General features: G+C 51.0%; 1 protein-coding gene across 2 annotated transcripts in view; it reads right to left on the bottom strand.

Annotated features, from left to right (window-relative positions):
* VPS13D (vacuolar protein sorting 13 homolog D) overlaps nt 1-14664 on the bottom strand; it is a 2738381-nt gene that overhangs the window by 1590637 nt on the left and 1133080 nt on the right. For both annotated transcript variants that reach the window (XM_085608633.1, XM_085608634.1), the window contains exon 37: nt 5002-5091. In XM_085608633.1, coding sequence (XP_085464759.1) covers nt 5002-5091 — 90 coding nt within the window. The remainder of the gene's footprint in view (nt 1-5001; nt 5092-14664) is intronic.

The raw sequence follows: 14664 nt of genomic DNA, 5'->3' as shown, positions 1-14664 counted from the left end.
CCCACTGGTCAGGGTCGTGTGCTACGCAAGAGGTGGCCGGTGTCCTGGGGTATTGGGAATCTCGGCACCCACGCGGTCCACGGTACACAGGCTTGCTGTGCACACTCACTGGCCTCTGGGATGCTTAGGAAACCCACCTCAAGGGTGCTGGAAGTCGACGAAGTTCGTGAGAGCAGCGAAGTTCCAACAGGGTCACTTGCAGTGTTTCAGGTGCCTGCCAAGCAGGGGGATAACTCCTTTATCCCAAGGGAGATTTCTTCCGTCAGCTGGGCAGCAGCAAGTCGAAGGTCAAGACTGTAAAGTTCAAGATTAATCTGAGGCTCTGGGGCCACGTTATTCACCTTTATCCCCAAGATTAGGGGAGTGTCCAGAGTAGTGTCCACCAATGAGTGGTGAGGCGGGAAAGGGTGGCTACACCCTCTCCCCTTTGTGTGTTTCCCGCCTGGGCGAGGGGCAGGATGCCCCTGAACCGGTTCCAAGCGGTGTATGCAGAATGAAGGCACTGCAGCTGCCTACGTGCAACTCTGAAAGGACATATGATGCACCCACCCTGTTCCAATCCACATATCCTGTCTGGGGAGATGCTAGCACCTCCCTGCCACAGAAGCCCTATTGTCCAGCTGGCGAGGCTGGGGTTTTCCCCAGCAACAGCCAGCCAGAGTCGTGTGGGTGGCGGGTAGTAGCCATTTTGTACTACATGTGCACTTTTAAATTGGTGTCCGAATTCTGCCGTTTTTCCCATATCGCCCCTCTAGCAGGGGGGAATCGTGCCCTCATGCCCATGGCTGGACTGGGGGTACGAGTCCTACATGTTTGACACCAAACACGACACGGTTCTGTGTAACCGTTCTCAAGTTATCACGCTATCGCGATAGACGTATAATGCGGTTAAGAGTATATGGTATGGCTACACTACAAACAACCCAGCAATGATTTTACGAGGATTGCAGAGAGGCCCTACTCAGGTAGGGGTGCCCCCTCACACATATCTCAGCACCCTGCCCTGTAGGATTAGCAAGTCCTGCTATAGGGGTGACCTATGAGAGTACATGTGTTGTAATGGGGTGGGATATAGGGTACCTATATCCCTGTAAGGGGTGCTAGCACCACCTTACCCAGACTACAGTAGTGGTCTGGTGGTGTCAGTTTGTATGGCTGTCCCAGGGTGGCACAATAAGTGCTGCAGCCCTGGTAGGCCTACTGAGGGACCCATGCCCTGGGTGCCTAGGGTACCATCTACAAGGGACTGTCAGGGCATCCTCAGCATCCAATTGGTTTGTACCTAGGGTACTCACATCTGTTTTAAGGAGAAAGCAGATAGGCTGGGGTCCTGGATAGCAGGATCCCAGCCAGACTAGTCAAAAACCACTCAAATACCAGGCAAAAAGTTGGGGGCAACCATTAGTCAGATTCCACCTTCCTACACCATGTTTTAGTGGGACGTATCATACCCTATGTGGGATACTTGTAGCTATTGCATAGCTCTGTCCTGCGCTGGGGAGGTATGGTTGCCCCTTTTTCGGGTTCCCTACCTTTCTTGGCATCACTGTATACCGCTGGTGCGGTCTCTTGTATCTTGTCCGGGCGCAGCTTGCGCTGCTCCGGGTTCCGTCATTCTCTGTGTTCACTACATCGCTTGACATTTTGACATGCTGTCTATGGTGTCGTGTTGTGGCATTTTATGCCTTCCTGTGCGGCGTTTCGGCCTGGTCCTCTGTCTGGTGTTCCAGGGGGGCTGGGTTTCTCCTGGCTTTCCTGTGTTCTGGTTGACGGCTTGGTCTGTCCTCCGTGTCTTACACTTTTTCTCTTATGGCTGGTTCCATTTCTCTTCATGGGTCGGTGTATGTCTATTGAACGATCCTCCTTTGGGGCTTTTTCTGCACTTTCCTGGCCTGGCTAGCTCTGGGTGCGCTGCTCCATGGTGCTGTCCGCTGCTGGCTGTGCACGCCTGCTTGTGCTGGCCCACCGCCGTGGCCCTTGCTGAGCTACCTTATGCCCCTGCCTCTTGTTCTGCTGGGGCTTTGCGCATCTGTGCCATTCTTCTTATGCCTGCGTTCCTTGGCTGTGGAGCCGTTCCTGACTTGCCTGCTTCTTTGCGGCTGATGCCTGTTCAGCTGTACTCCGTCGCTGTGTGTGTTCCTACGGCAGGCTCTGCCTCCGGTTCTGCCTCTTCTCCCTGGAGTTGGGAGTCGTTCTTTCCTCCTGGGTGCTCCTCTGCGGCTGTTTGCCCTACGAGGGTTTGTGGCCGTTGTACCTTGAATGGGCTTGGGGTCTCCTGGTCTTCCCTTCGCCTTGCTGGGGCCCTGTGTTTCTTCCTACTGGGGAGGTTCTCTCGCAGACCCTCCTCCCCTTTGGGTATGGCTTGGGTATCTATTCTACATTAAGGAATCTGTGGCTAGTAGTCTCTATCAGATGTACAAGTTACTTACCTTCGGTAACGATGTTTCAGGTAGAGATGATTCTAGCCACAGATTCCTTCATGGACCGCCCTTCCTCCCCATTCTGTGAGGACCTTTAGTTTGGTTTTCTGAACTCGCCTCCCTCCGGGTGGCTTGTCTCCTGTGGGTGTCCACTTCGCTTCTGCCCGGACAGGATACTTTGTTCTACTCGATTGTTCCACCCCTTCCCTTATCATACATGGTCGGTTGGTTCATGTGTGCTTCTGCATCCCTCCACCCTGCTTTTTCTCCAGTGTAGGGGCCTGCTTTTACTCTTCTCCGTTTTACTTGCTTGGGGGTTCTGCTTCCCTTGCAGTCCTCTGAGTTATGGTTATTTTTTTTTTTTGCCTGTACCTCGGCCTTTTCGCTCCTTTCAGGGGTTATGGCCCTACTTGATGGTGTCGTCTGGGGTAGATTGCTGTTCCTCCTTTGTTCCGTGCTTGTTGCCCTTCCCTATTATGGATCGTGATTGCAGTCTTTCTCTCTCTCTCTTCTGCTATTGCCTTTTTCACATGCTTCTACCTCCAGGGAGGATGTCGCCTTAGCTTGCGAAGGTGGTCCTCGGAGCGGTGCTCTGCTCCCTGACTGTTATTGATTTCTCTTTTATGTCTTTTTGTGCCTTCGTTTTTTGTCCTTTTCCAACTAGTGCTGTTCCTCTCCTTTCGTTTTTCTCTTTTCTGTTTCACTGATTTTTCACACACTGTTCCCACACCCTCCAGTTTTGTTTGCGATGGCTCCACGTTGTGGCATGGAAAAGTTCTCCGAACAAAACTGATGTCAGCGCGCTGGGGTGGGGGTTATGTAACATCGCTGACGTCACGCCCGCGGACCACGTCAGGGTGGAGGCGCGTGGTACCGTCCCCCGGCGCGCAGAGATGCTGGAGCAAAGAAAGTTTTCCGGGTCCAGTCTCACGCCTGGGTATCATTCTATGTTAAGGAATCTGCGGCTAGAATCGTCTCTACCAGATACATCGTTATCGAAGGTAAGGAACTTGTACATTCACGCCTGTCTGCATGGACAATTTAGTAGCGTTCATCACACCCTGCAGCAGGGAATTGAAAATCGAAGGAACCCCTCATTTGAGCTGGTCAATTAGTGCAGCCAAGCACTGCCATTTCCCATAGTGCACTGGTGTAACTGACCAGTAAACAAGTGGCATTTGATACTCTCAAATCTAGGCTACCAGATGCAAATCCATTATGGTCTAAGCGTTGAGCTATTTTGATTCTCTTGCCATAGCACAGTTGGAACAGGAATACGCTAACATTTTGCAGATGACGCTTGTTAGATGGAACAACAAAAAAGTCAGATCAGAAAGAGGATAATTCTGGGCAAACACTAGGAAGGACAGAAATTTCTCTCACACCTCATGAATGCTACCCTTTATGTCTTTATTGAATGGCACAATATCTTTACTATAGTGTTTGCCAAATACTTTATCTGTAAAGTGATTCTACTGGGGATGATCAAGGTGTAACAGAATATTCAGTTCCACTTCTTCCTAATAACAACTAAAAACGAAACTGCTTAGAAGAGAGATCTTCAAGTGGGAAGTCCAATTCTGGAAAGCAGTAATTGCTACTTGCATTATGACAATCCAAGTAAAGACCTAAGTTAAAGTTAATGCAGAGAAATATTTGTTCATCTTTGTCTCAAGGGTTCTTGCTCCAGCCTCCGGAGATGATAGGATGTCAAAATGTGATCTGAAGAGGTCCTGAAATATAAAACGAACCTTCAATGATGTTGAAGCAGAAGGCGTAAATGGCATTTTAGTCTGCAACTTAAATGTCAATGTATCAGAGTGGATTTGTGAGCTGCAAACTTGATAAAACATGGCGTGTTGAAAAGTTTCAATCTGAGGCTCAAAGGGACTAGAGGGAAGGAAACTCACCTGTTCCAGAGGAGAAGCCTCATGGAGACAGGATGGTTTCCCAAGATTAATCCCCCCGCCTCCTGGATCCCGGTTTGAATTTTTCTTTCCTCTGTTTTATGTTAACAATGCTTTTGATGCCATTTCTCAAGGGCATTGATTGTGGAGGGAGTAATGAATTTAGTTGGAGCCTTTGACTTAGCAATTAGCAATAAAAAACCAACAATCTCAGAGAATAAATGTGCATGTAAGAACGTAAATAGCGAAAAAGGTATCATATCAAGCTTTGTACACAACGCACCACCCACGTGTCATACTAAAAAGAAAAGAAAATTAAGTAGAATCACTTGGTGCACTGTATGCTGGTATGCCTCCCTCAAACGAATGTTGGAGCTGCTGTCTTACATTTCAGGGTCAATTTCTAAGCACAAATGTAATTGTTAGTGCAAGAACTCAGTAACATGAAAGCTCTGAAAAAAGAATATTGTGTTCCATAGTTCTCCACAATGCAGAAATTCTGGATAAATGACCTCTTAAAATGAAATTTCAGTACCTCTGTCACATGGTTAACCAGCAAATGTCTAGGTTGGGGTTGAACTTATTTCGTTCTGTTTTTAAAGACTAAATGTTATAAAATAATTTTGAAAATGAATACGTTTGATTTTCGATAGATACTTTCAAAATAAACATACCTGAAAGTGCTCGGTTGTAGTAATCACCAGAAAGAGTTAACTTAGCAAAGCCTTCTGGGCTTGACCCAACATGCTGGACAAAATTAAGGTCTGTAAAAAAAAAAAAAGGGTTAATAGATTACAGCACATACATTCACTGCATTAACTCTTAATGGAAATTCTATTTGTTGCTTACAGTTGTCATCTAGTGACAAAGACATTTACTCAAAATGTGATGATTTCTTGGTATTACAATACACGTGTTAGAAATTTGGTTTCTGGTTGGCAGAGGTATGCACCCTGTCCAAGCAGGAACCACAGTCCTAGTCAGGGTAAATCACAAATACAACCTAAATTAACTTGTGCTCACCCTCTGGTAGCTTGCCACAGAGCAGTTAGGCTTAACTTAAGAGGCAATGTGTAAAGTATTTGTGCAACACTTCAAACAGTAAAACAGTGTACACACAACACAAAAAGATTCCACACTAAGCTAGAAAAGCAGCTCTTAGTTTTAATTTATTAACCCCTTCAGCGCGGCGCGGATTTCCGCGCGGTGCTGAAGGTTCCGTGCGCGGGCGGGGCCATGACGGAACGGTTCCGTCATGCGCACAGCTCAACCGACGTGCATAACGGAACCGTTCCGTCATGCGCGTCGAAGGGGTTAAATAAAACAAGACCGAAACAACAACAAATCCAATAAGTAGAGCTTGAGATATGATTTATTAAAGCATAAACCGAAAAATACCACTTAGGAGCTATAAGCTCTTATTTGGGATACCTGGTCGTGCTGGACCGGGACAAAGCCAAATGTACAGGCCAACTGCGATGTAGCGCAGGCCCGCAATAGGGACCAGGCATGGCCTGCTGAGAAAGTACCTTGTTGTGTTGACGATTACATTAAGATGCAGGGAGCAGATGAAGAGATGCGTCGGCAACAACTCACACACTGCGAAGGCGATGCGTTGCTTTTCTCCATGAAACAGCGGTGATGCATCGACTCTGAGGGCAATGTGGGGGTTCCGAAATGTGACGCGTTGGTTCCGAGGGCAATGTGCTGGTTCTGAAGGCAATGCGCCTGTTCTGCTCCCGCAATGGTAGTGATGCGTCGCTTCTGCTCTCGCAGCAGAGGATGCGTCAATGCTGAATCAAAGATATTAGGCCCACTTCCAATGGTCCAGGTGTAGGAGCAGGATGGTTGGAAGTCTAATGTTCTGAGACTTCAGATCAGGAGGCAAGCCAGCTTCGAGTCACTCTGCGGACAAGAGAGGCAGGTCCAGTCCTTCTCAGCCAGGCAATGAGGGCAGCAGGTCAGAATAGCAAGAAAGCAGTTCTTCTGGAGCAGCAGTCCAGCAGAGTGGCAGCCCTTCAGCAGCACAGCAGTCCTTCTTAGCAGGGTATCCTCTTGTCCAAAAGTGTACTTTTGTAGTAGGGTCTGGGGTCCAGTTCCTATGCCCAGTGGTGACTTTGAAGTGAGGGAGACTACAAAAAATGGTCTTTAAAGTGCACAGAGGTTCTCCCTTCCTACCCTGGCTACTGACTCACTATAGGGGGTATGCAGCGTTTTGTGTGGGGACAGGACACAGTCTATTTAGGTGTAAGGGTGAGGCTGTGCACAGCTCCTCCCTACCATCCATCCAGGATTGTTATGTTTCATATAGGTACTCCAATATAGGCTCAAGTAGCAACTCAACCTTTCACCTATATTCTCCAATACCATTAAACTAAATAACGGTTCTTGGGACTGACCTTCTACCTAGTTACGGTACTGCTTACCGGACGTGAAGTTTGCCCTGAAAACCAGCCTCATCAATTATACATGAGGTTTCTTGGAAACTCAGCAGGACTACAATCTCCTGCATACTAACTATGTATAAGGGTAATTCCTTCCATAATCCTAAGTTCGACATGACACAGCAAGGTAGAACCCCAAGGGTACCACTTTGGGTATATAAACACCATATCTTGCTGAGGTAGTCAGCGGAGAAAAGGACTTATGTGCTGACACACTGAAACGAGACGTTGAGGTTCCTGCACGCAGACACTCCAGCTCACAGTGGTCTGGCATCCCTCGTGGGGTGTCCATCTCAAGACCAAGACGGGGTCCCACAGTCTCTCACTTCAGGTAATGGGGTTGACTTTATCCTAGAGGGATTCTTGGCTCTACACCTACATACATGTTAGGTACACTTAGGTACATCTATTTAGGATCGCATTGTAGAAGTATGTATTTTACTGTCACGTATTTTAATACCTGCCTGTATTCATTGTTTTAGCACTATGGGAGAAGTCTACCATCCTTTTACTCTGTTGGTGCTTATAATCATTTATATCTGTTACTGTCTTATGGTTGTTTCAGCACACCTATTTTACACTAGAATTACGCGGGTTCAATAAATGCTTATTGAGAAACGTCTCTACTGTTTATTCTGTGTATCTCTCTGAGGCAAAGTGAGCACGTGTGACTGAGCGAAAAGTAATGCACTGTTTCCACGATCCCTGATGGGACAGAGTTATCATGTTCGATAGTTGCCAAGATCTATTCTCTCCCTGGTAAAAGGGGTTCCAGTGGCACTGTGAGCTAGCTGGCATACAGGCTAACATACCCGGTGAGGGTGTCTAGAATCAGTCTGGACACCAATCCTACAGTGTAAGTTGTCTAAACGCGCAGATCCTATATAGGCTTATAGGAACTACACGACATGGCGCCGCCAACATTGGATTGGTACCTATTTAGTGGTCAAATCTGAGTAGTTCAGTCATGCTATTCTCAGAGACCCCTACTCACATTTCCCCAGAGACGTCTGGAGTGGGAAGGGAACTATCTGCAACAGCTGAGTAGGCATATCCTATGTATTGGCTATAGGTTTATCAAGCTTGTAGGACAAATTGTTCCTATCGTGCATAAAGAACAAGTTACTTACCTTCGGTAACGATGTATCTGTAAGAAACATTAGTTAGTTAGATTCCTCACCTTAGAATATCCCCAGGCGTCAGGCTGGATCCGGAAAGATTTTTGTAGCAATACCCCTTGCGCGTCGCTAGGCGTCGTCTGCGGCTCTGTGTCCGTCATTGGCGTCGTGCGCCGGAATGACGTCGTCGGAGTACTTAGACGCCACCCTCGCGCGCTGACGTCAGTTCTTGTACATAGCTTTCCGCACCAGGAACGCAGAGCCATGCAAGAGACCGACACTGGTGCCAAAAAATCTAGGGCCCTGAAAAGGATAGCCTTAACCCTAGATGTCAGTTCGCAGAACGGGGAGGATGGGTGAGTCGGTGAGGAATCTAACTAACTAATGTTTCTTACAGATACATCGTTACCGAAGGTAAGTAACTTGTTCATCTGAAAGAAACACGTTAGTTAGATTCCTCACCTTAGAATAGATACCCCAGCAATACCAACCCCGGTGGTGGGTCTGCGAACCAAGATCACACCAGAAAGTCCTGGAGAACAGAAAGGCCAAAGTAGCCATCTCTCCTGACTTGACTGTCCAGGCAATAGTGCCTGGCAAACGTGTGCAGTGAAGCCCACGTCGCCGCCTGACAGATGTCCTGCAAGGGAAGTCCCCGGCCCAGGGCAGTAGTAGCCGCTGTGGCCCGGGTGGAATGGGTCCTCAGCCCAACAGGAGGGTCCTTTTTTGCCAAGGAGTAACAAAGTTTAATACACAACAAGACCCACCATGAGATGGTCCGTTTGTGTACCGCTTTCCCCTTCTTAGCTCCTACGTATTCAACAAAAAGTTGGTCGTCCACCCGGAACTGTTTGGTGCGGTCCAAATAAAAGGACAACGCCCGTTTTGGGTCCAGACGGTGGAGCCTCTCTTCCTCTTTTGAAGGATGCGGAGGCGGAAAGAAGGTGGGCAACGTGACAGATTGCCTGATGTGAAAGGGGGTCACCACTTTTGGTAGAAAAGAAGGACGAGTCCGGAGGACAACCTTGTCCAGAAGAACAGAAAGAAAGGGGGGCTTAGATGACAGAGCCTGGAGCTCACTCACCCGTCTAGCCGAGGTGATAGCTACCAGGAAAGCAGTTTTCAGGGTCAGAAGACGAATGGGACAATTGTGAAGAGGCTCAAAAGGAGCGCACATCAGAAAGGTCAGAACAAGATTCAAGACCCACTGAGGCATTACAAAGGGGACAGGAGGGAACATGTGAGTAATGCCTTTGAGAAAACGTGAAACAACAGGGGACCTGAAAAGAGAAGGCTGATCAGGAAGCCGTAAGAAGGCAGAGATTGCAGCAAGATAACTTTTCAAGGTGCCCAAAGCAGAGCCCTGCTGGGCCAAAGAAAGAAGAAAGAGTAGAACCTCAGAAAGAGGGGCGGAAAGGGGATCCACAGCCTTTGCTGTGCAACATGCCACAAATGTGTTCCACCGGCAGGCGTATACCGTCTTTGTGGAGGGACGCCTGGCTGCCAGAATGACATCACAGACTTCAGGAGGCAAGTCAAATGGCTTCAACTGCCGCCGCTCAATCTCCACGCATGGAGGTGGAGGCTGGACAGGTTCGGGTGGAGGACCATCCCCTGCTGCTGCGACAGAAGGTCCTCCTGAAGAGGCAGTCGTATCGGGGGATCGATTGACATACTGAGTAGCTCGGGATACCAGAACCTCCGTGCCCAATCCGGAGCCACTAAGATAACTTGGGCCCGGTCGCGCCTGATCTTCTTCAGCACTCTGGGCAGAAGTGGTATAGGCGGAAAGGCGCACGATAGACCGCAACTCCACTCGCACCAAAAAGCGTCTCCGAGCGAGTGCCGCCTTGGAAATTCTAACGCGCAGAGCTGCTGACATTGTGCGTTCTCTTCGGTGGCGAATAGATCTAACCAAGGCTCTCCCCACTGCTGAAAGAGACCTTGCACCACGTCCGAGTGCAGACACCATTCATGATCCACCAAGCACTGGCGGCTGAGTTCATCCGCCCTAGCGTTCAGAGAACCTGCCAGGTGTTGAACCACCAAGGTAATGCCTTGATGTTCCAGCTACGTCCAGAGGCAGAGAGCCTCCTGACAAAGGGTCCACGACCCCACCCCGCCCTGTTTGTTGCAATACCACATGGCGGTGGCGTTGTCCATGAACACCTGCACCACACTTCCCCGGACAGAGGAAAGGAATGCTTTCAGTGCAAGCCGGATCGCCTGAAGCTCCAAAAGGTTGATATGGAGCTGGGACTCTGCCGGAGACCAAAGTCCTCTGATCTCCGTCCCTCCCAAGAGGCCTCCACATCCCAGGAGGGACGCATCCGTCACCACTGTGTGCTCCGGTTGGGGAAGGAAGAAGGATCTGCCACTGACCCAATCGCGATTCGTGAGCCACTACCGCAACTGTTGTGCAGTGCCCCCCGAGAGCTGGACATGATCGGACAGGTTGTCCTGATGTTGCGCCCACTGGAACTTCAGGTCCCACTGCAGAGCCCGCATATGCCATCTGGCATCAGTCACCAGCAGGATGCAGGAGGCCATCAGGCCAGGAAGCCAGAGGGTCATCCTGACTGAAACCCGGGACAGAGGCTGAAAGATCCAAATCATAGCCTGAATATCCCGGACTCGCTGCTCGGGAGGATAAACCCGAAACAGCGTAGAATCCAGAACCGCTCCGATGAAAGGGAGCTTCTGAGAGGGACTCTGGTGCGACTTCAGCACGTTGATGGAGAACCCCAGCAAATGCAGGAGGTCGGCTGTAGTCTGAAGATGGGTGACGACTGTCTGGGGCGAGCCTGCCTTCAACAACCAGTCATTGAGGTAGGGGAAGATGGACACTGTCGACCTGCGCAGATGAGCTGCAACCACCACCACCACTTTCGTGAACACCCGAGGGGCGCTGGTAAGGCCGAAGGGGAGCACGGCAAACTGAAAATGCTCCTGGCCTACCGTGAACCGCAGGTAACGCCGGTGGGCCGGCAGGACGGGAATGTGAAAATATGTGTCCTGCAAGTCCAACGCTACCATCCAGTCTCCAGGGTCGAGGGCAGTTAAGACCTGAGCCAGAGTCAGCATCTTGAACTTCTCCTTGCGGAGGAAGCGATTGACATCCCGGAGGTCCAAGATAGGACGCAGACACCCTTTGTCCTTCTTGGGGACCAGAAAGTAGTGGGAATAACAACCACTCCCTACATCCGGTCCAGGAACGCACTCGATGGCCCCCTTGGCCAAGAGGGCCATGACTTCCTGTCGGAGAAGAGCCAAGTGATCCCCCGACATGCGGTGGCATGGCAGGAGGGAAGGACTGAAAGGGAAGGGAGTAACCATGACAGATTATCTGCAGCACCCATTTGTCTGATGTAATCTCGCGCCAGTGAGGGACGTGGTGGCGGATTCTGCCACCCACCGGCGTGGGATGCTCCCCGAAGCTCAGTTCAGGAAGGTTTGGAGGCGGACGCAGCGGGGATGGAGGTGGACGGACCCGCACACTGGTTCCTCGACCCACCCCTGCGGAAACCGCGACCCCGGCAGCGCTGGGCCTGGTTCTGCACAGTCTTAGGGGACAGGCGTGCCTGACTGCCTCTACTTTGGCCACGAAAGGAACGAAAACCAGGAGAGGGCGAGCTCTTAGTAGAAAGGCCCAAGGACTTGGCCGTAGCCCGCGACTCCTTAAAGCGCTCGAGGGCACTGTCAGCCTTGTCGCCAAATAGGTGGGTACCATCAAAGGGCATGTCCATGAGCGAGCTGAGGACATCGGGCGAGAATCCAGTCGAACGCAACCAGGCATGATGTCGCAGCGCCACAGTTGTAGAACTCGCCCTGCCCAATGAGTCAGCGGTGTCCAACCCACACCGAATGGCGAACTTAGCCGCATCCTTACCCTCAGCAATTGCCTGAGAAAGGACAGCCTGCACCTCCTCAGGACACTCAGGCAACACCTGAGCAACGGCATCCCACACCGCGTGGGAGTAGCGGCCCAATAAGCAGGCGGTGTTCACCGACGCAGCCCTAAGCTGCCCGAAGAGAACAACCGCTTCCCAAACTGGTCCAGCCGTTTAGAGTCCTTGTCTGGCGGGCCGTAGGAAAAGCACTCTGTGATGTCGAGGCCTGAATGACCAGGCTCTCAGGCGTAGGGTGAGTAGTCAAAAAGGCGGGGCGCTGGTCGGTGGCACCTGGCAATGTTTTTATCCACGGGGCCCCCGTGGCCGGCCTCGACCAAGTGCCCAAGAGGACGTCGGTAAGGGTGTCATTGAAGGGAAGCAACGGCTCCTACGAAGTAGATGTCATCTGGAGCTCCTCGGTGAGGAGGTTGGTCTTGAAGGCCACTGTGGGGAGGTCAAGATTGAGGGCCTCAGTCGCCCGACGGAGGACCATCGTGTAGGAGGCCCCTTTCTCCATCGTAGGCGGGGGGGAGGCGAACCCCGGGTCAGAGGAGACATCGAGGTCGCCTGCCTCCTCCAAGTCGTCCACCCTATCCTGCTCGGAGTCACATTGCCGGGCAAGAGGGTCCTCGGACCCTTCCCAGTCTTCGTCCGCCTCTGGCGTAGAGGGAGCCGGAGAAGGGACGAACGGCGCCGGCCAGGGTCGGACCGGCGCCGTGTCCCAATGCGGATCCCAGGCCGGAACAAAATGGTCCTGGAACCGGGGCAAGGGAGGAATAAACGGCACCCAGTGTGGCGCCGAGGGCAGTGCCAGAGCCGGCCACGCCGCACCTCGTGGCGCCGGGGCCAGAGCCACTGGCGCAGGATCCTGTGGTGCCGGGGCTGGTGCCGGTGGCGGAGCCGCTGGGCCAACAGGATCTGGACACGGGACGGTGGGGCCCAAAGGCGGTCCATGGTAGTAAGGAATTCTTGCACCTGTTCGGGAGTCGCTGACGGACCTGGGTATGGTGGGTAGGCCGCGGTACTCCCAGGCTCCAGGGGAGCCGCCGGGACGAAGCCCCTGTCCCCCGCGTCCGCCTCCGGGGAGCGACAGGAGGACGTCGGAGAGCGAACACGCTTCTTTGACTTCTTTTTATGGCGTCGCTTACCGGAATCCGAAGGCTAAGACTTGTAGCCTGAGGTGTGATGGCTCAGGTCCCACGAGTGGTCCCGGGAATGGCCCCTGGATCCGGAGCAGCGGCGTGACGTATGCCGGACCTCCAGCAACTTCCTACGCTGCTCCCGCAAGGCCTTGGGGGCCCTGGCTCGACAATCCCGGCAGTCGTGGTTAGTCTCCAGGCAGTAGAGGCAAACATCGTGGGGGTCCGCCACTGACGTATTCCGGCGACAGGCCCCACAGGACTTAAAGCCGGGCATCCCAACGTGCACCAGGAGAAAAGAGAGGAGACAAAAAGTCTCAAAATAGTAGTCAAAAAGTGACTAAGGTACGTGCTCAAACGGAATCTGCGCTTGTTGGCGCGGAAAAAGAAAGAACGGACATCAGCGCGCATGGGTGGCGCCTACGTACTCTCCGTGGCTTCATCTAAGCGCTTACGACGCCAGTGACGGACGTGGAGCCGCACGACGCCACCTACTGACGCGCAGGGGTACAGCTAAGCGAAACTTTACGGATCCAGTCTGACGCCTGGGGATATTCTAAGGTAAGGAATCTATCACTAACATGTCTCTTTCAGATCATGAAGACACTGGTTTGCCGCATGGAGAGACCACTGCACTGGTATATCTTCTCTATATATCGCTCCACACAATTTTGTTCCATATTGCAAGATGTTACTATGCCCTTCAAGTAAACCACCATTGTCACCACAGACTGAGAAGAGAGATTCCCAGTCATAAAAACTTGTCAGTCCTTGAGAGTTCTGTATTGATTGTGCATTGGACTCTGAGATGGCAGGCTCAGGGAAATGGTTTCTCCAAATATCATGGCCATGCTTCAGGACATGTATTATGGCAATGGCAGACCTTGGTGAAGGAGTCAATGAGGCTACGAAAAATTTATGGGACAGCATACCTAAAGAACAAGTTACTTACCTTCGGTAATATCTCTCTCTGGTAGACAATCAATCTAGCCACAGATTCCTTACTCTAGAATTATCAGACTGGAGTCAGAAACTTTTAGAGAAGTACCTCTGCGTGCTAGTAGATGATGCTGTTCGGCTCCGCGTCGGTCACACCAGAAGCGACAAACAAGTTACTTACTTTCTGTAACACCTTATCTGATGAAGGATCTATCTAGCTGTAGATTCCTTACCTTTGAATATCCCCAAGTGTCAGACTGGATCAGGAAGATTTTTTACAAGTAACCCTGCACACCATTAGGTGGAATCAATCTGTTCCATGCCGGCATCTTCCGCACCAGAATTGACATGTATGGTACCTATATAGTCGCCACCTTGGTGCGCTGCCATCAGTTATCTTTGCGACCTTCCATGCCAAGGAGCACGGAGCCATGATGGGAACTGACCACTGGTATGAAAAAGGCTAAGGGACAGAAAAGGGTGTACCTCATACTTGAACCTGTTCACAGAGACGGGAGGAAGAACGGGATCTACAGCTAGATAGAGTCTCTACCCGATAAGGCGTTCCAGAAGGCAAGCAACTTGTTCATCTGATAGAGACTTCTAGCCACAGATTCATTACCTTTGAACAGATATCCAAGCAATACCCCCCAGAGTGGGGCCTGCAAATCAGACAAAACCAAAAAATCCTGTAGGACCAAACAGGTGAAGTGCCCGTCACCACGGACCTGAATGTTCAGGCAGTAATATTTTGTGAACGTGTGCAGTGATGCCCACGTTGCTGACTAGCAGATATACAGAAGAGGA

The sequence above is a fragment of the Triturus cristatus genome, chromosome 1_2 (genome assembly GCF_964204655.1).
Source record: "Triturus cristatus chromosome 1_2, aTriCri1.1, whole genome shotgun sequence".
Taxonomy (NCBI): domain Eukaryota; kingdom Metazoa; phylum Chordata; class Amphibia; order Caudata; family Salamandridae; genus Triturus; species Triturus cristatus.
This window is presented reverse-complemented; position numbering and strand designations above follow the sequence as displayed.